Raw genomic sequence first — 20,458 nt, forward strand, 5'->3', positions numbered from 1 at the left:
ACTAATGAAGTCCCACCACCTGTTATCTCCTTATCTAGGTGTTACTTAATCACTGCCAATATAGGAGTCACCTCCTTCTCACTCTTACCCTTGTAATCTTTCACCCTTCTTCTCCTTAACTCCACCCTTCCCATGCCACTCCTCTTGTCACTGGGACCTCTGGAATTCCACAATGAATAAACATCTTGTTATTCTGCACCCCTTCCTTTTATACTCTTTGATCTATTTGCCCTTAGAGACCTGGCTTTTCCCAGATGGTGCTGCAGCCTTGGTTGTTTTCTCTCGTACTGGCTGTATGTACCTTCTCTCATACCCCTCAATTCACTGGTCCCAGAGAAAGAGTCAGACTATTCCTTCTTCCCCACTTCTGCTTCCAGACCGTCCTTTTGTAAACATCTTCAACCCCTTCCCCTCCTTTGAAATTTACTCTACTGCAATTTTTCACCCTTTACATAGAGATTATGGTCCCACTTGTCTACTTGCCTTCCCACCCTCAGCTCATTCTCCTTTTCTATTCAATGAGGTCAGCATCAACTGTTGCTCTTACGTTAGGGGACGATATACTCTTTAGTTAGTATTCTTTAAGGTGCCCTAATCTCTCAGTTCTTCGTGGATGTTCTCACCATAGGTTTCACTGTTTAGTTACAAATGTTCCTCTTTCTTGATCAATAACTGACATTCTCTGTCTGATCACAATTTCTTAGCATTCTCTTACCCTTTATACCTCACCGTGCTTAAACCTATTCTTTACTCACATCATGACCCACAATTCCTCTACTTTTCAGTCCTCTCTCAGGTGATTACCCCTGCTCTAACTGTACCTTCACATCCTTTTCAAATCTCAGCCTTTTAATTAACCGATTAAATTCTGTAATGTTACCTACTCTTGAATCCTTTGATCTCTTGTCATACACATCCCTTGCCAAACCCCAGCCTTGGGTCACTCCCATCATCTACTTCGTCTCCTTCTACTCATTCAACCAGGCTGACCTAGTACACTTCACATTTATGTTGTCTAATCTCTTAGACCTTCGGTGCAGCAAGGCAATCCTTTTACTCCTCTTTAATTGATTCCCTTCCTTGCTGCAGAAACATCTAAACCTCTTCTCAAGCCTACTCCCATCCTCTCAGCTGAGGTCCTTGCTTCTAATATCACTGAGAAAATTGAGCCCGTTAGCTAGAATTCCTTACTCTTCTGCATGTCAAAGCCCCTTGGCATGACTCCTCACTCTCTCTGCCTTTCCTGTAGCCTCTTAAAAAGAAGTGGACCTTTTCCTTGCCGAAGCCAACTCCTCTTCACGTGAGCTTTTATCTCGTCGAGCTTCCCATCCATTTTATCCATAAGATTACAGACTTAATCACCTGCTTTCTCTATGTCTGTTGAATCCTCAACTTCTCTCTTTCCACTGGTTCCTTCTCTCCTGTCTTCAAGCGTTCTCAGGTTGTCCTTGTCTCTCAGCCTTCACTATACTTTACTGTGGCTTCAGGCTTTCATCCAGTACCTCCTGTCCCTTTCTCAACCAAACTCTTGAAAAAAAAAACTGCCTGCTCTCACTGCTTCTACTTCATCTTCTCTTCCTTATCCCTCCACCCTTTTGCAGTCCGGCTTCCCAACTCATCCCTTAACTGAAACTGTTCTCGCTAAATTTACCAAAGATCTCTTAATGGCCACATCTGATGCTCTTTTCTCAGTCTTTGTCCTTCTCATCCGGTCAGCTGTCCTTGTTACTATGGACTAGCCTCTTCTCCTGCTTACTTTTCTCTCTGAATCTTTGAGACCTGCCTATCTTACCACTCCTCCTCAGATTCCTTTGTTAGGTCATCATCCATACCATACTCTCTCCTACTCTGGGTGTTTCCCAAAGTTTCCTCCTGGTCTCTCTTTCTCTACACTCCCTTGGTTATCATAAGCACCCACCTCTGTACAGATGACTCATAGATCTATAGATTCTGCCCTCGTCTCTCTCCCGACCTTCAGTCCCACATCTCCAATGACCTATTAGACATTTCCGAATGGATATGTGGCGGACATCTCAAACTAGCCAGGATGTTTTTGGTTTTTTTTTGTTTTTGTATCCCTAGTACCTAGTAGGCATGTAATAAATGTTTGTTAATTCAAGAGATTCCATTGTATCAAGTACAAAGACCATAAAGGATCAGAGTAAAAAGAGATCATTGCAGATTGCTGGGATCGGGACAGGTATTCATAAGTAGGTGGCTTACCACATGCTCCTTGAAGGATGGGGAGGATTTTGGCTAGGAGAGAAGAGTTATAAAATTCATCTAATAACCATTCTCAAAGATCAAGTAAAGAGAGTTTCAAGAGAGACAAAGAGAAACGCCCCAAAATATGTGAATTGTAAGAGTAATTTAATATTCATTAAATGTTAATAGCAAGCCTGTTGTTGCATTAGATACTGATATCACTGTTCCCCGGATTTTCACAGAGCAAGGGAATCTTCCAGTTAAAAAAAAAAGTGAACAAAGTTACTCTTCAAACTGATCTCTTACTTTATCACTTAGTTTTCTCATCTGTCCTTATACCTCATACTTCTTCTTGACTTCATTGGGAATTGTGTATTCACTAAGGAGGAGACCACGGTCATCTGGTACATTTTATTCTGTTCTTTTCCCAGGAGAAACATTTTTCCAAGCATTGTCAGTTTTCCCCAGTGCTCATCTGTATATGAATGAGATTAAAAGATAATGTCATTGGAACAGGACGTTGCTAATATGATAATAGAATCCTGCTGGGGGGGGTGGTGGAAGGAAATAAATAGCTTTTCAAAGTAGAGGCAGTTTTGTTCAAATGCCTTTTAAATGATGTATTTTCAAAGGACACCGTTCTGCAAATCTCGGTACTCAATTTGAACAAAGTTACCAAAATAAAAACTATGCTTTTGGAACTCTGTCAGAATGAACTTGCTGAGCTTCTGAAGCATTTTATAATACTACCCAGTGGAGCTTCCATAAACACACACATAAAGGTGCCACTCACTGTAGGTTCCTCCATTTGTGAAGAAATTCCTAATTAAACCAGGACTGGGTGTGAGAGCTTCTGGGGAGTCATACTTGTGTTCCTTTTTTGACAAAATAGAACCTACAAACAAAAGGAAATCTGGTAGATCTTGGTAGGGATTTGAAGAGAAGAAAGGTTTTTGTTATGCTTGATTTCTAGGCAATGTTCAGTTGCCACCATTAGGAACCTTTAGCTGACGAAGAAACAGAAAGGACCCGGACAGAAATCTAGACAGAGGGGACTAAATGCTGACTCCCTAGTAATAGTTCCCTTCCAGACATTGCAGTAGGGAGAACCTTCAGTGAATCAGTTGATTTAAAAAAAAAAACATTTAACTAGTTGAACCTCTTTAAATTTACTTGAGGTCAAAAGATTTCAAAACCCCCAAATCTTGATTTATTACTCTACTAAGTAAACTAGAATCAGCTTGTTTTGTTAAGAGGAGGGATTTTTTTTGTATGTATTTAGATGTATTTTGTTTTTAGCATGTAGCAGAGTACCTGACACATAGCAGGTGCTTAATAAATGTCCATTGATAGAATGATTTGAAGAAATATTTTTGTATTCTTAATCTTTAATGGAAGAAAAATTCTTCCTTAATGAGATATATTTGAAAAAAATAGTTGGTTATCAAAAATACCTAAATTACAATTGGTAATGTGTAAGCAAGGGTTCCTTTGTGGCTTGTTAGAAAGCCAATAAGGTCATGTGACAATTAGCAAGAAAATTAAAATTTAGTTCAATTTGCATAATGTTTAAGGCAGGTGGGCATTGGGCAAAGGCAGGTGACAATCTTGAGGTAGTCATGTAATTTGTTTCATAATATGCAAAATTAATCTTTTAAAGTGATTTCTAGAGGACAGTCATTTTTAAATATTTCAGTTAAATATAAAGGTAACATGATAAAGTTTAGGGCTAAATTTGATTCCTTGTAAAATACACAAAAGCGATTATGAGCGAAAAAGAAAAATTGAGATAATCCTCACTGGTCTCATTGATGATGATGATTGTAATAATGTAAATATACCACTTGGAGTTTGTAAATCACCTTGCAGAGGTAGGTATAGCAGATAGTACCCCATTTTACAGACAAGGAAACAGGCTGAGAGGAGTTAAGTGATTTGCCCATGGGTGGATGGGAGCTGAACTCATGTCTTTCTGACTCCACATGCAATACTTGTTCATTATGCTTCCCTTTGGGGTATTTAAAAAATAACTAAATATGTCTTAATTAAAAAGTGAATTTTTAATGTCTTGGTATGATTTAAGAATTTTTAACTAATCCTTATAAGGAGTAAAAAAAAATCTTGTTTTAGTTAGAGTAGTTGCAGTCAGCATTTCTTGAATTGCCATAAAACACAACAGAAGTAGAAGATGCAATCTCTGAATGGAAATATTTATTATTGCTTTTATTTTATTTATTTTTATTTATATATAAAATGTGAATGTTTATATATTTATTTATTTGTTACTGCTTTTTTCCAGGAAAAATAAAAGAACAATATTGTTAGGGACAATAGGAATATGATTGATATAATTAGTGAGTTAGGAAAATAGGTCACAAAATAAGAAACTCCAGTGACAGTTACTACTTTTAATAAATACATTGCTTCTGGGCAAAGTTTTATAACCTCTTGGCAGGGGCGGGGGGGGGGGAACGGAGGGCCTGGGGAGGAGTTGTCTTTCATCCTCTTTGAGGGATTCTGTGAAGGCCTGTGGCAGCTAGAGACCACTGGCCCAGGGTACTGGATTACCAAAAAGGAAAGACATGGAGTGGCTAGGATCATACTGAGAGAGACAAGTTGGAGAGTAGCTTGAAGCCAAGGGAATGTGATGGAGCAGTAGGCTATAGGAGGATGAGGGACATTGACATTTCAAAATTTGGATGTGGTCAGAGCAGAGGAATTTAAAAGGGAATGATAATACTACTAGGATTGAAATTACTTTCTCCAAGAGAAAGTAGGAAATGCCACATTTTAATATATTCATCTAAAAGGAAAGATCATCTATAATCAATATATGAAATATCTATAAAGCATTGTGAGCACAGACCTCAGTATGAGATACTTAGTGGCTAAATTATGTCAAACCATTTGATGTAATATTTGCAATAAATATTTAAATATTTCAAAATGTTTACCCATTGTTTGGTATATTTTTTTATATGAGGGTAGGGGCAGGGTGGAGTGAGGTGAATTTAAGTAAGCATATATTCCAAGTACCTTATTGTAGAAACAAAAATTGTTATACATTTTATATTAGAGTAACTATGAAAAATACATTTAAACTCAGTTATGAGGATATATAGTAATGCACACATATAATGTAAATACAAATAATTTACTACATAGTAAGTGATAGTTCTACAAGATGTGAATTCACTTTATTAATTTATTCATTATATTTTAAAATCAGTTAACTTGTGAATTTATAGTGGTTAAGGCCTTTTGAACCAAATCACATTCCCATATAACATATGTAAACTAGATTCAAATAAGTAGGCAATACAAAAATCATATTCATTAGGATGTTAATGAAGTGTCTGATACACACACGTGTGTGTGTGTGTGTGTATCTTACAGATGGATGATATAGTCTAAACTGAACTTTTGGTGTTTTTAAAATTAAAAGGATCCAGCTTTCTCTCACATAAATGGATACCACCACTGCTACTTCTTTTGATGGAGGGCTGAAATACTTATTAAAAATAAAACAACTCCAGTTAACAAATAGACACACCAAAAAGAAGAGAAACAGCTGAAGCATTCATACCCGTTCAGCTGTTTTTTAAATGATCAAAGCAAAGTTCTTTTGCAGCTAAAAATATTATAGATCAGAGTTTCTTAACATTTTGTGTGTCATGGACCCCTTTCGCAGAATAATATGTTGTGAGTATGTAAAATAAAATACATAGGAATGCAAAGGAAGCCAATTATATTGAAAGATAGTCATCACAATAAATTAAAAAAAAAAAACCATGTTCACAAGACATGAGGTTAAGATGCCCTGCTCCAGAGCAAATGAATCACCTGAAGTACTGGGAACAATGGAAATGAAATTAGAAACAACACAAGAAATCCTAAGGACATATTCAAAGGGATACTTCAATGAAATTAAGTAGCAGTTTGCTATACTTTAAAAAAAAGGACCAAATTAAAAGCAAGAACAAACCTCAAAGGAATTTTTTCTTTTGATCATGCCATTAAGTGGAATTGAAAGTTAGGAAAAGAATAGGAGTAAATAGTGAAAAAGCAAGAACACATCTTTGCATAGAGTGCCGGATTCAGGAAAACCCGAGTACAAACCCTGCCAAAGACACTGACTAACTTTGTGACCCTGGGTAGGTCTGTCTGTCTGTCTGTCTCTTTCTCTCTCTTCAAATGAGATGATAAATGCAAAGTGCTGTGTAAATGTTAGTTATTATCATTTTATTGTTATTAGCATGAATTGCGTAATAGAAAATTCTCACCATCCATACAGGCAACTAATAGATGTATTACAGTAGAAAACTGAATTGTACGTAATGAAGAACACATAGAAAGTATGGGCTCAAAAATCATTGAATTATTCAAGTTTTATCCGTATCCATCAACCCAAGCAAAATACCAACAATTGAGAGCATGATAAAATAATGACAGGATTACTGATGTCATAGAGAATTGGGGGAAGGAGGAAAGGATCCGGATACTATATTTCTGGAAATTATCCAAGAAAATTTCCCAGAATTAAATAGGATGCACAGGACCCCCATAAGGAGGAATCCAAGATTTAAAACACATACACACACACACACACACACACACACACACTTTTCAGTGCTACAAGACTTAAGAAAAATACTTCAGTCTCCCAGAAGGACAGCAATAATTTACTTTCAATCACAATGATTTTTTCCATAGAGGGCAAAGAAAGACTGAAAAAATTGGAGCACAGAATTTACAAAATTAAGAAACGTGGGCTACAAACACAGACTTAACTACCCAACAAATTCAGCAGCTCTGTAATGATGGGAGATGGATATGTGGGAAGCATAGAGACTGAAAAATGTATATAAAAAGGCTGACTACTACAAGGAAGTCATTGATCAACAAACTAACTTCCCAGCCCAAAAGATAAGTAATTGGACAACTAAGGTAAAATCACAGCTGACAAAATATGAAAATACTCAGAAGGCTGTATTGGTTAAATCACCGGGTCTTCAAAGGGCTATCAGAGAAACAGGCTGGGGGTGGGGGTGGGGGTGGGGAAGAAACCCAAAGAAGGCAGGCTACTTCCTGGGGAAACTGCTTTCTTTAATGAAGGTGAAGTCCAAGTTAAAATTATTAATAGAAGTAGGGGAAATTCCCTTTAGGGCAGTTTTGTTAAGTTTGAATTAATAATAGAAATAATAAGAATAACAAAGAATGTATTCTCTTCCAAGAGAATAACTGGAGACGTATTTACTAATTATAACATTAAATTACTTAATCTTTTTGTTATGTGACGAGGCCACCTTCTTTTCCAACTGTACAGTTCCTTGATGATATAATTTTCGTCTTTCTTTGTATGCAGGTAATACAGATGTGATCTTTTTCCTTATATCTCTTTTTTCCTTACTTAGGTGGTGAGCCCAGGCGCTCAAGTTCACAACCTAGGTGTTATCCATAACTCTCATTCCCTATATGTAATCTGTTCCCCAGTTCTGTCAATGCTCTCTTTACAGCATCTCTTATAAATGCCCCGCTTCTTTCCAGTGACCCTGCCCTCACCCTAGTCTAGGCTTTATACTTGATTCTTGCAATAGCCTTCTGGTTGGTTTCCCTGCCTCACATCTTTCTACACTTTGGTTCTTCCACTCAGCTCTCATAGTGATCTTCCCAAAGTACAAATCTACGACCTCATCACTGTCACCACCACCATCCCCTCGCCCCTCTTCAGTAAACTCCACTGGCTCTGTTATTACCTCCAGGATCAAATATAAAAATTCCGTTTGGCTTTTAAAAATTATTCATAACCTGTACCCTTCTTGTCTTTCCAATCTTATGCCTTGCTCTAATCTACATACTCTACATTCCTGGGACACTGGCCTCTTTGCTGTTCCTCAGACAAGACATTCCGTCTCCAGGACCCTGCACTTTTTAATGGCTGGGATGCTTTCCCTCATCTCAGCCTCCTGACTTTCTTAAAGTCTTAAATAAAATCCCACCTTCTGTAAGGAGCCTTCCTATCCCCTTTAATGCTAGTTCCTTTCCTATTTGAATGTAGTCATTTGCATATTGTCTTCCCCCCCCCCCCATTTGATTATCATTTCTTCCGGTTAGGAACTGTGTTTGCCTTTCTGGCACATAGTAGGTGTTTAATAAATGCTTCTTATTTACACCAAGTCATTCATGTTTTGCAACTTTCACTTTTCTGCTTTCTGTGAAAGTCAAAGAATAGCAAAGATCAGAACCCAATAATATGCTGCTTAAAAAAAAAAAACCACCAATATTTAATCCAGAACAATTTAAGTTGATTTCAAGTAAAAAGCAGATCTAAAATTTTCCTTGCTATTGCTAAGTCATGTAAAGTGGGAGGGGCACTAGTATTAGACAAAATTTAATTCAAACCAGAAAATATTACAACAGATGAAGGATATGAAAGAATGCCAGGAGGTTCTAACTAGTATATCAGTTTTAGATGTATGTAAATAGTGATTCCCTTTCCCCATTTACTTCCTTTATGTAAGTGTAACCATAACTCCACCAGTTATACCAATCATGCATCTCTCCATTGTCCATCGGGTCACTTCTTGTTGCTTCACAGACCATAGTTTTCCATGATTCATAGCCATGTATCATCACTGGGTGACACTGACTGTTAAAAAATTAAAATACATTAAAGTTGCTTTTGTATGTTAGGGATCATCTTAGGATCATTGGAAATGCTATGTGTGTAATTTCCCCAATTCACTTCAGGCCATTCTCTTTTTCTTACTACCTTCTGGGCCCATCTCATTGCTTATCTGCCATGACTGTTCAGAGTAATACACAATCTCAGGATTAAGATGGATCTCAGAAACACCCATACCTGACCAAGAATTCTCTCTATGGCATACTCCAACAAGTGGTAATTCAACCGTTTCTTCAAGATCTCCAGTGAGGGGAATTCCACCTGAGGCAGCCCATTTTATTTTTTAATAGCTCTAATTGTTAGGAAGTTTTTCCTTCACATCAAATCTTAATTTGCTGTTTGCAGTTTCTACCCATTTTTCCTAGTTCTGCCCTCTGGGGACAAGCTGAAAAAGTCTAAGCTTGTTTTTATGTGACAGCTCTTCTAATACCAGAAGGTAGCCATCATGTCCTTGTTTTCTCTTTTTCTGGATAAATATCTCCAGTTCCTTCAATTGTTAGTCATATTATATGATGTATTAGAGATCCTTTACCATCATAGTTTGTCCTTTTCTGAATGTTCTCCAATTTATTAATATCCTTGCTGATAGATGGCATCTAACCTGAACACAGTAACCCAAATGTGATCTGATCACAGGAGAATACATACACTAACAGGCTTCCTCCATGGGCTGTAATTTAGGCAATAAAGCATCCTTCATTGACTTGGTTTTTATTGTGTGGCTTGGTAGGGTAGGTCAGTCTCTTTTGCAAAGGTACAAACTTCAGTGAAGACACCCTATGGTATTTTTATCAAGTTTCATTGTTAATCTTTTTTTACATCACAGACATACCTTGAGAAAAATTCTCTTCCTCTCCATGTTGAATCCTCCATTGTAACAAAGAAAATAAAATTGAGAAAAACACCTAATACAGGGATTACATATGATAATTTGTAAAACATTTTGTCCTGATAGATTCCTACATCGTTTGATTATCTGTTCTCTGGGTCCATGATTGATCTCTTAGTTCACCTTCCTTTTAGTGATATTTTCATTTAAACCTTTGTTGTCATTACCTTGTTCTTTGGTTTCTACTTATTTCACCCTGCATCACCTCATACAAATCTTCCTATGTTTCTCTGATTTTCCATATTTGTCATTCCTTATCTTTAATAATATTCCATTATATTTCTATGCCAAAGTTTATTATTATTCAGTTGGTGGACACCCATTTTTGTTCTTCTTTATCACCACCAGAGGGTTCTGTTACTAATATTTTGGTGGCCCTGTAGTATTTTGGGCATAATATAGTCAACTTTATATCATCTCAAACAGGATCCTGGAGGGCCCACCCTCTTTGAAACATTCTTAATCTTTGTTTTTCTGTCTTGGACCACTTGGATAATCTGATGAAGCCTCTGGACTCCTCAGGAAAAAAAAATGTCCTTTTAAAATTAATAATTGAAGAAAATACTGAATATCAATTAAGAGTTATTGAAATAAAGATGTAAGTTACTCCCCATCCAAGTTCATGGACACCCTGAAATCTGTCGGTAGACTCCATGGTGTTCTGTAGACCTCTATGAAACCCTGATATAGAAGGAATCTCTCACTTGTGTACACTGTGTGCAGGACATTCTTTATGATGGTGGTAAGTACCTTTGGTGAGTGTAGATCTCCATGTTTTATGCCTCAGTTAATAATTGATTATCAGAAGTTAGTTGAACAAAAGTTCTCCGTGATTACATGTATTAAGGAATCTTGTAAGATCTTAATATGTGCATGGGAGATACCTTTTGGAGAGAGCCTTTAAGGATGCATTTTGTATTTTGCATTACTATCTCCAGTATATAGTTGTTTCCTGGTAATAAAAAAATAGCAGTAACTAGCCTTTATATAGCTCTTTAAGATTTGCATAAAATATGTTGAGATAACATGTTATCTCATTTGATCTTCACAACAACCTTGTGAGGGAGGTGCTGTTATTATCCAAATTTTACTGTTGGGGAAACTGAGGCAGATATGTTAAATGACTAGACCAGAGCCATATAAATAGTTAAGTGTCTGAGGCAGCATTCGAACTCAGTTCTTCCTAAGTCCTTGTTCAACATTGTATCTAATGAAAGCACCTTGTATTCTCTATCCTCTTCATTTTTTGGTGTCCCTGTGAAAAATGTGTCTGCTCTAGAAAATTATCTGCAAAAGCTTGCCTGTTTCTTTCTCTTGTTTTCTTCAAGGATACTTAGTAGTATGTATCTGATGAAGATTTGATAAAATTGAGAGAGTAGACATTTCTGTTTGTTAAAATTATCTTCAAAGTTGCCTTATTTTTTTAAGTAATAATGCCATTTGTGACTTTTGCATCCTTTTGTTATCCTTCCCTACCTTAGATATCTTAAAAACCAGTCACATTCAATGCTTTTACAGTTGTGTTGTTGCCTGTGTCTTGGATTTGGTGCTTGGTTTTATGTGTCTGCTTTTCTTTACTTCATGTTCATAATACTGCTATTTCCTCGAGTTCTATGGTGCCAGATTCCAAAAATGGTGCTTCCATTGTAATTAATGTTGACCCTAGATTGCTATAGAAACATTGACAAATCTGCATAATTTGTGTCTTTGTGGACCTCTTTCCAATTCCATTTATAAATATTCTCAGGATGATCTGATTTAGTTTGATCTGATGGTAAGCGTTGTACAGATACTTCCCCCCCTCACTCCCTGCTACTTTCAGCTGATTCATTAAGTGATACTACTTGCCATCTTTTGCAAAGAAAAATTCTAAACCAGTGGTGTCAGATGAGAATAGAAATGGAAAAGAAATGGATGGCTGTGGGCTGCATAGTGATTTAGAAAACCACAAATTAACATTATTTGTGTTGTATTATATTTTTATCTTGCTAAACATATCCCAGTTACATTTTAATCTGGTTCCAGTTGCACTCCTGAGTTTTGTGGGCTGCTTGCTACTAGCTGCTTAGCTCTAAACCCTGTTGGTTTTTACTGCCTGCCATGTCCATTTGCTTGGCCAGGAAACCAATTGAAACCTAACTGAGATGATTTCCCAGCTCTGATCTCCTTGTGGTAGTGACTACTTCCTAATGATTTAGCTTTGCTTAAAAAGAGGCAGCCTAAGTTTAGGTAGAGTAGATAAAGTGTTGGGCCTGAAGCCAGGAAGACTCACCTTCCTGGGTTCAAAGCTAGCCACAGATACTTCCACGTGACCCTGGGCAGGTCACTTAACTCTGCCGCAGTTCTTCATCTGTAAAAAATGAGCTGGAGAAGGAACTGGCAAACCACCCCAGTATCTTTGCCAAGAACACCCCGAATGGGGTCATGAAGAGTTTGACACAACTGAACAACAGCAAATTTGCTTAAAAATATTTACAATCAGAATCAATGTCATGATCCCTTTTTCTGGAGTTTTAACAGCTGGTTAAACAGGTTGTACTGGAGCTGTGCACCGAGTATCTTTTTTTCTCTAGCTTTTCTTCTAATTTGCTTCCTTGTAAAAACTTTCCACACCACTTTGATACGTTTTTGACTAAAAACACTCTTATCATTAACTTCTATAAAACAGGAATTAATTTCTTCATTGAAACCATTTTTCAAGGCTAAAAATGAAATCACAGCATGTACTTGGCATAGGGACCAAGTATTTACGAGTAGCTTTGCGAAAGGGTACATAAAGTTACAGTTGAGCTACTTCCTAGTCTAATTCCATTTACATTATTGTATTAGGCAGAGTATCAAATTATTATACTCCCCGTATGGTACCACGAGTAATTAATCTTGTATATTTACTAAAACAAAATAACCCTTGTCTTATTTTCCAAACTCGTTTATAAACTTCTTGTAGGCAGAGATGGTCTCATATTTCTTTGAGTTTTCTGTAGTGCTATATACATTTTAGTTATTCATTAAATACTTATTGAGTAAATGATTTAGGTGTTGATAATGGTTGCATTGATTTGTTTAGAAGTAACAGAAATACATTTTAGCTGTGGCAGTAGGCATCCAATAATGTTTAAGGATGATTCTGAGTGATTTTCAGGGAGCCCCATAGGACTCTGTATTGTAAGAAGCATATGGCTTTTTTTTTTAATGCTCTGTTTGCCACCTACATATCAGCAAATTGGGATTAGAAGCTCTGTTGGTTCCACATTTGTGACCCTTGCCCTCTCTCCCCTGCTGCCAGGGGCACCATCCACTGGGGTCGCTGTCCCTTTGTTATCATTTGGTGCCCATAGCATATACACTAGAAACTCTTGGAATATGCGTGGCAAATCCAGATAAGCTCTTAGGGTATTGTAGCTTTCCTAGCTATTTCATGGGAATGGCTAGAAAGTCCTTCAAGCTACTTTGGGGAGCAGTTTCGGTTCTTTGCAAAAAGGCTGAGAGAATTTGGAGATGAATGATATGTTACACCCTCATTTTTAAGGTAAAGCATTTGATGTTTTTGTACAGTGTAATTGCTGCCTACTCCTGTATTAAATTTAGCTAGATGGGTCTTTTTTTTTTCCACAAGAGCAAAATGCATTTCAGCTTACTGCAATGTAGCTCTTGGGGTTTTCTCAGCGGAAAAGAATGAACAGAATCAGCTGAAATTTTATTGTCTGTTGGTAAACACTTTGTACATTATTTCAGCCAGCTCTAATTAGATTTATTTTAAAGCTCTGTTCCCATAAACTGTAGTGACAGCCAACAATAAAAATCAAATGCTGATTCTAATAAAAACACACATACACACAATCACACCAGAACTATTTGTAATTCATTCTTGTGGCCTTTTAGCATACCTACTGAAACATGTTGATGAAGAGACATTTTAGACCCTCAGAATATGAGGAAGAAGAGTATACCTGCCACGTAGCTTTTATGGTACGAATGATGTTAGGATTGATTTTAATTGTGAAGGCAAAAAAAATTGTTTGATTTGTTTTCTGAAATCAGTCAAGTTCCAAACCGGGCTGATTGCATTCAAAGAGAGAATTCATTTTGAGGGTACAGCCAATATCTGAGAGTCATCTGTGTTTGGGTCAATATGGTACTTCTTTAGGGCTGAGCATTCATCTTTTATTGGTTTATAATGCCTGCCCTAACTATGTGGCATTGCATTAATGCATATTGTTTTGATGATAATGCCAGTCCATCTATTACATGAAATATTTTCTCTCACTTTTAATATTTATTTTGTTGTGCAAAATTTTTTGCTCTGAACGCTTTTATGTCACCTGTTGTCTATATATTTCTTGATTTTTTAAAAATTGGATTTAAAAACCAAATAAAATGAGCATTTCTATATATGTAACAATTATATAGAACTTGCTTTCCTTTTTAAGTGTATAATAAATTAAACATATAACTCTCAAATGTATTTTGCTCATATGTGAAGCTATCTAGCTTCTCTGCACCAAAAATATTTTACTATCTTTTGGGGGAGGGGGGTTAGGATAGAACTCCATCTCTAGCCCCTTTCCCTCCTACCTACATATATCTTTCCATACTGATTTGTCTTTTCAAATTCCTTGGGTAGTATCTCTAACTATAAACACCTCCATGCCATGAATTCAATAAATATAAATGGATGATGATAATCTATTTATTAAAAAGTGACTATGCCAGAGCATCTGGGTTTCCTAGCTCTGTTCATTGTTAAAACACATTGAAGTGAACATGGGCCTCAGTTCAGCTAAGGGAGCATGCATTTGAATGCTCAGCCCTTGAAGAAGTGCAGTATTGATCTAAATGTAGGTAATGCCATATGTAGACTGTACGCCCAACATGAAATCTCTCTGAAAGGGTGGAATACTCTGATATAGGCTGCATTCAGGTTTATACTGGCTAGACTTGGGAGAAAAAAAGTGTGTTCAGATCAGTAAGTTGCATTATGGAAAAAATGAGCATCTAATGTCTCATGTATATCAAAATACTCATAATAGCACTTTTTGTGGAAGCAAAAAAACACCCTGAAAATGAAGGGTACCATCCAATTGAAGAAAGATTGAACAGATTGTAATAGAATATTATTATACAGTATGTAATGATGGATATGAAGAAATCAGAGAAACATGGGAAGATTTGTATGAAATGCGTTACAAGGTAAAATAAGCAGAACCCAGAAATGTAAACAATATTACAACATTATTGAAGAAGAGGCACTTAAAGACTTTGGAACTTAGATTAATTTTAGTGGCCAATTCTTGTCCCAGAGGATAGATTATAAAACATACTCCACTCCCCTTGGTAGGTAACATGTGGGACAGATGGAAACATTGCCAACTCTTCTAGACATGGCTGTTTTGTCTCATTTGTGCTTCATTATTTGTCTTTGTTTCAAGGGAGCATTCAGTTAGGGGTGGTATACCACAGGAGACAATCGTGGCATAAAAACAAAAGATTATCAATGTAACTTTTTGTGAAGATACTATCAGATATTTATTTTCTTGGCCGTTGAGTTGAAGTGACAAGTCAGGGCAAAGGTATATGAGAATTAGACCCAGAGCCAAAGCCTCCTGAATAGATATGTTTCTAGGGAAGTTTGCCAAGAATTAGATACTCATAAATTGGGACAATTCCAAGGAAACTGCGGAGGATTGTAACCTAGCTACACCTATTCAGAGGTTAGGCATAAATGGTTCTGTCAGCCCAGGAAATGGCAAAATAAGTAGAATGTCTCCTTTCTATATATTCCACCTGTATTTTGGTTTTTAAACATGATCAGAACAACATCCCTCTGGAGAGAAGAATATTTTTTTTCTTTTTTTAGAAGTGGTTTTAATTCATTTATCCTGGAAGAATTAACAAAAGTAAATTCCCTTTCTGTAATGAGTAACCCACTAACCAGTGGGATTGAGGTCATCACCTGCTGTATCCAGTTGATGGTGAACCGGTTTAGTGTTCTCTTTCAAGGTGATTTCATTCACTTAACCAAGATGTTTTACTTAACTTGGGTGAAACAGTTACTGCTTTAAGTGTCAAGGGTGTGAGGGTGATGGCTTGATTGTTTCTGTACACCTGAGCCTGATTGCCTCATTGAAGTTCACCATAATGATTGTTTCGCTTTGTGTTTTTCTCTCCCCCTATAGGTTCTTAGCATGGTAATTAATGCAGCTTACAAGCCGGGAAGGGTACTGAGGGAACTACAGCTTGTGGAAGACCCACAATGGAATTTCCAGGAGGAGACCCTGAAAGCAAAGTAGGTATTTTTGACTCTGGGAAACCTGGCTTTGAGTAATGTTTAATTTGCTATGTCTTATTGACCCAGTAATGAGCAATTAAAAAAAAAACTAAAGGAAGTTAAATTATTGTCCAGAAGCAATATTACTATGTATGAATATAGATTTATATGAGTTTTATTATATCCAATTACATTTTGGACAGGAACTTAAGCAATATATTTCTGTTTTGAAAGTTGTTTATTTTAATTGTTCAGTAGCAAGTATCTGATCGGTTCATTTGAAAAGCTGACTATGATACTGTATCCTTAAAGTGAACATATGTGGGCTTTGGTGGATGTAAAGGAGAAAGGCTTTTCATATATGTGAAGAGCATGCTTTAATACAAGTCCCTGATTAGTACAAATAATGAATCCCCTGAAGTGGTCATTTGTATTTGAATTTGTACTTTTCAAAGTTATAATTATATAAAATATGGTAATTGGTTCCAGCCCATTGGAAATATGCAGTGCAAATTAGAATAATGCACCTACCTCAGGGAATTTTTTATTCACACAAATCTGGACCTAACTATATTGATATCTGTAGTTAAGATACTGAAATGAGCACATGGAAAACCACAGTCCTTGCTCTCTGGAAGCACTATATTTTTTAGGACAATGGATCCACATTTTTTGGGGGCCGATAGAGGGAGGTGGGTAGTGGTGACTGTTTCTTGGGATGGTAGATATCTTCTTATCTCCATTTATCTGCAGGTAAACCTACTAGAGGAGAAATTTTTTACATTGCTTTCAGTTTCCTGAAATATGAATTTGAGAGCCCTTAGCCAAATGTTTTAGTGGATGTAAGAATACATAGGTGATAGAGAATGTGCTTTACTCCAAACAAGTTAAACAAATGCTTTGAAACGATGATTTAAAAAAAAAATTCTCAGTGCCTTAAAATAGATTAGCTCTTACTGGCTTCCTTCCTCTGGAATCCATATTTCCTCCAAACTCATACTGTGCAGACACTTTTCTCATCTTCACCCATGGCACATTGTATACATTGAAGACAAGTTAAAAAGAGAATGAGAATCTATCTATATTTAGTCCAGGAGTTCTTAACTTGGGATATGTAAACCTTTTAAAAATATTGAATAATTTCAGTGTAATTGGTTCCTTTGTAATCCTGTACATTTTATTTGATCCACCTACAGCATTATTCTGAGAAGAGGTCCATTAGGCTTCGTCACACTGCCAAAGAGGCCATGGCCCAAAAAAGGTTAAGGAACTTCTGATCTCATGTGTGTATCCCTCTTACCCTTAGTGAGGTTGCATCCTACACAGAAGGTACTTAAGGTCTTTAAAAGACCAGAGAGAGCATGCTAAAAATGTTAAGAGTCAATTTCTTACTTAGAGCTAACCTAAATTAATCCTTCTCCAATATAAGTTCATTATCTTATTTTGATGCTCGGTGTGTATTTGAAAAGCTAGCACATCGCATTACCCTCATCTTGAACATACCACTTATTGCCAGTAATTGACTAGCACTCCAGGTGTGAGTATATTCAGGGTCATCCTCTGAATCGTGACTTCTTGTTGAAATCACTGATGGGATAATGGTGCTTTACTAGACAATACGGGATAGAAGGTATCTATAAAAAATCCAGCGGCTTTTTGGGAGTTGGTTTTGTTGTTCGGTGGCATTGTAGCATGTCCATTCTATTCAGTGAAAGCTTATTAGATTTTTTTTTCCTTCTGCTCTTTTGTTTCTCAGATATTAGCATCACATCGTTTCAAATACTTAATTTTTCTATCCACTCATTTTCAAGGAAGTTTTAGGGAAAGTCTATCCACAGCTCATTCTTATGAACTTCATATATGGCACGGAAAAGGGAAATTGGAGATTTTTCTCCTCTAAAATTATCTTTTTTCTCTTTCACTAAAAAGGAAATCATCAGTAATAGTAGAGCCTTTATTACATGTGGTCAGTCCATAGTGGTAGAAAATCAGCAAGTCTATTAATTATTAGAAGGTGGTTAATTATCTGGGTAGCCAGGAAAATCTCTTCTTTTTTTGTCCCCAAATGTAACCCCAAATTCAGTGCATTTGGAATAAATGTAATAGATACAGATAAGAATATTTTTAGTGGATCTATGATCGCAATGATTTGGGTATTGCCTTCTGTCAGCATAGATCATAGATACTCCCATGCCTTTTCATTTTGTCTGACTCTTTATCCTTAGCCTCCCCTTAATCTTACACAGGGGGTCACCCTAACTTGGTGGGGCCTTCATCAAGATCTCTTGATGTTACTTGGATACCCATATGACTCAGATGCTGTCATCCTCCCTCTTTATACATGACCCGACCATTTATCTCTTTAATAATAACTTAGGCAATACTTTGTTCATGTTGTAAATTGTTGGTATTGTGCTGCAGCCTGTTAATATTCATTTTGTATTTTTACTTGCTTTTTGGATGACACATGTCATTTTGATTTTTCAGCGATTTAGCATTTCATAATTTAAAGATGGATAGCATCACCAGAAAGTATTAATAGTAAAACCGTAGGCTTTTTATTTCAGGAAAAAGATTGGGGTCATTAAAAGCACTACACAATTTGCTTCACTGTTCCTTCTGTTGAGTGCTGGGCCTGGTTCATTGTCTTTTTTGAAATGTATCCAAGATACATACATGTGTATATATATATCCATACAAACACACACACACTCTGATGGACCAACTCTATGTGCAGTCCCTTTAATGGCACCTCGTAGTTTAGGAAGCAGTTATCCATTTGTTTTTTCTGTGTGGATGGTTAGGTTGGGCTTTTATTTTTTTTGAGTGATTATGGATCTAATCTAGGAGGCTGTACGGTGTCAGGATTGATTCTATCAGCAAAATGTCATCTGCAGATAGGAGCATCCAGACAATTGCACTTTCCCTAGGGAATTCCTCCTTAAGTGGATTCTGTACTGAGTGTCCTTCATAACAGTGGCAAAGCGTAAGGATCCTGTTCCAAATGCTAGAAAACAGAGATGGCACTTTTTGCAGAGTTTGCACTAGTTTTTGTGTTGCCAAGTCGATCAGAGTTTTTATTAAATCCAGACTAATAAAATCAAAACAGGCATTGTGAAATCTGGCCCTGCCATATTCTAAAAGCAACGTATTACCTATTATATCAAATATGACAGTAAGTTCCATTTCAGAATCTTACACAGCAACTTATAATGAGAAAATGTCTGTCTCAACTGGGTTTCAAGTACGCTAGATCACAATAGCATCTTTGAGCAGCTGCTAATGATGACAGGTTTATAGTCAGCAGGAATGTTAGTGTTATCATACTACATGTTGAGTCACCTCATTCCTTCTGATGTAGAATGACAGCTTTTTAGATCTTGACAACTTAGCTGTTTACTTTAGTGGGAAAGGAAGGAGAGAGAGAGCTCTTTCCCACTTAGCTGAAAGGCAGAAATCCTTGCTGTCGTGAATAAATTAACTTGCATTTAATTCACTGAGCTGTCAAAGGGATATGTCACTGAATCAATTGCAAACTGTTTCAAGGAAAAATATAGTTTTGATTATCCATGGGGGTAAGGCGATTACTATCACTTATCATTCATAGTTCCTGCTTTTTCACATTTTTGTAAAAACCTATATACTTCAAGGATTTTAAAGTATTATTGAAAAAAGGGTCTCGATGTATCAATCTACATAAGAACTATCATATGTCTTCTATAGATATTTTCTTGTATCTTTTTATTCATTTATATGGCGTCAAAATCATTCCCATTCGTTATTCCCATAAGAGATTCTTACAGTGTTTAAACTAGGCAGTTTTCAGGTGTTTATCAATTTATTAATGACCATTTATTGAATACCAGTGATAAAAAAATTAACTGTTATATGACATAGTTCAGTCAGCTACTATCAGATATTCTGGCAGAAAAGACACTTTTATTGTATTTCCTTGTTCTCCAGTATTTTAGACATACAGCTTAAATTTCTCTCTCAACGTTGTTATAAGAATCAAATGAGATAATAATTGTAAAATGCTTAGCACGGTGCCTGATAATTAGTAAACACTATGTAAATATTAGCTGCTGCTGCTACCACTAACACCACCACCACCACAGCCACCATATTGAAAAGCCTGCTTTCTTTCTGTTATCATTGTAGCACCCACCCAGAACCTAGATCCTGTCCTTTCTTGGATTTTTTTTCATTTTAGACATTGTAGGTTTAAAAAACAAAACAAAACCTTTTTGATGTCTAGAATTCCTCGCCAGTTACAATTGATTTTGAGCGCTGGCACTATTGATAATTTCAATATCGTCCATCATTTTTATTTCACTTTCATTTCTGAATGTATCTATCACTATGGCTCTACCTAGAGAACCATCCCTTATAACAAAGAATTTTTTTAAAT

At 36.5% G+C, this 20,458-nt stretch overlaps 1 protein-coding gene across 1 annotated transcript in view; it reads left to right on the forward strand.

Annotated features, from left to right (window-relative positions):
- The window catches only part of SFMBT2 (Scm like with four mbt domains 2), a 248,989-nt gene that overhangs the window by 205,082 nt on the left and 23,449 nt on the right, over positions 1–20,458 (forward strand). The window contains exon 15 of the mRNA XM_036759565.1: positions 15,956–16,065. Coding sequence (XP_036615460.1) covers positions 15,956–16,065 — 110 coding nt within the window. The remainder of the gene's footprint in view (positions 1–15,955; positions 16,066–20,458) is intronic.

This window comes from Trichosurus vulpecula, chromosome 5 (assembly GCF_011100635.1).
Source record: "Trichosurus vulpecula isolate mTriVul1 chromosome 5, mTriVul1.pri, whole genome shotgun sequence".
NCBI lineage: Eukaryota > Metazoa > Chordata > Mammalia > Diprotodontia > Phalangeridae > Trichosurus > Trichosurus vulpecula.